Here is a 1,262-nt window from a genome sequence, read left to right as displayed (position 1 = left end):
CCAAGCCCACAGCAGCAGCAGCGACCGCCCCAGCAACAGCAACAGCAGCAGCAATCACAGCAGCAGCAACGGCACCAGCATCAGCAGCAGCAGCAGCACCAGCAGCAGCAGCACCAGCAGCACCAGCACCAGCAGCAGCAGCGCCAGCAGCAGCAGCACCAGCAGCACCAGCAGCAGCAGCCGCAGCAGCAGCAGCAGCAGCAAGGGTACAGCAACAGCAGCTATGGGACCCCGCAGTCTCTTCTAGAGGAATTGCGGCTGCGGCAGCTGCAGATGCGGCAGCATTTGATACCCAAGCCCCGTCTGCAGCAGCAGCAGCAGCAGCAGCAGCAGCAGCTGCTGCAGCAGCAGCACTTGCAGCAGCTGCTGCAGAAGCAGCAGCAGCACCTGCAGCAGCAGCTGCAGCAACAGCGCCTGCAGCAGCAGCAGCAACTGCAGCAGCAACTGCAGCAGCTGCTGCTGCAGCAGCGCCTGCAGCAGCAGCAGCAGCAGCAGCAACTGCAGCAACACGTGCAGCTGCAGCTGCAGCAGAAACAGTTGGCGCCGAAGCCACAGCTGCAGCATCAGGCATTGTCTCAGCCAGCAGCAGCAGCAGCAGCAGCAGCAGCAACAGCAGCAGCAGCATTCTCGCATCCAACTGCTGTTTTTGCTAGCAGCAGCAGCAGCAGCAAGCAGCAGCAAAGCCGCAGCTGCAGCAGCTCAGTGCCTCCTACAAAGAGAAACAGGAGTACTGCTGCTGCTGTTCCTGCTGCTGCTGCTGCTGCTGCTGCTGCTGCTCCCGTAGTAATCACTCTCAGCGACTCGGACGCAGCAGAAGACCAGTCGCCTTCAGCAGAGCAGCAGCAGCAGCAGCAGCTACAGAAGCATCAGCAGCAGCAGCAACAAAAACAGCAGCAGCAGCAGCAACAGCAGCGGCGTGCTGATTCGAGTTCGGCGGATGCTGCTGCATCAACACGAAGTGAAGCAGCAGCAGCAGCAACAGCAGCAGCAGCAGCAACAGCAGCAGCAGCAGCAGCAGCAGCACCATCAGCAGCAGCAGGAACAACAACGGCTGTGACGAAGAAGCAGCTAATGGAGCAGCAACTGCTGCAGCAGCTGCAGCAGCAGCAGCAGCAGATGCTGCTGTCTAGCGAACCGGGAGACACACGAAGGCGTGTGCTGCTGGACCTGCAGCAGGAGCAGCAGCAGCAGCAGCGTAGAAAGCGACGAAAGAAAACGCTTCCTGCTGCTTGCCAAAGCAGCAGCAGCAGCAGCAGCAACAT

The 1,262-nt window shown here is 60.7% G+C and overlaps 1 protein-coding gene across 1 annotated transcript in view; it reads left to right on the top strand.

Moving 5' to 3' along the window:
• Positions 1 to 1,262, top strand: part of EMH_0004740 (uncharacterized protein) — a gene marked incomplete at both ends in the record, with an annotated part of 1,863 nt that overhangs the window by 204 nt on the left and 397 nt on the right. Inside the window, one exon of the mRNA XM_013496920.1 lies at positions 3 to 1,262. Coding sequence (XP_013352374.1) covers positions 3 to 1,262 — 1,260 coding nt within the window. The remainder of the gene's footprint in view (positions 1 to 2) is intronic.

The sequence above is a fragment of the Eimeria mitis genome, genomic scaffold (genome assembly GCF_000499745.2).
Source record: "Eimeria mitis Houghton genomic scaffold, Emh_scaff238, whole genome shotgun sequence".
Classification (NCBI taxonomy): Eukaryota; Apicomplexa; class Conoidasida; order Eucoccidiorida; family Eimeriidae; genus Eimeria; species Eimeria mitis.
Note: the sequence above shows the minus strand (reverse complement) of the source record. Positions and strands in the feature narration are given on the sequence as shown.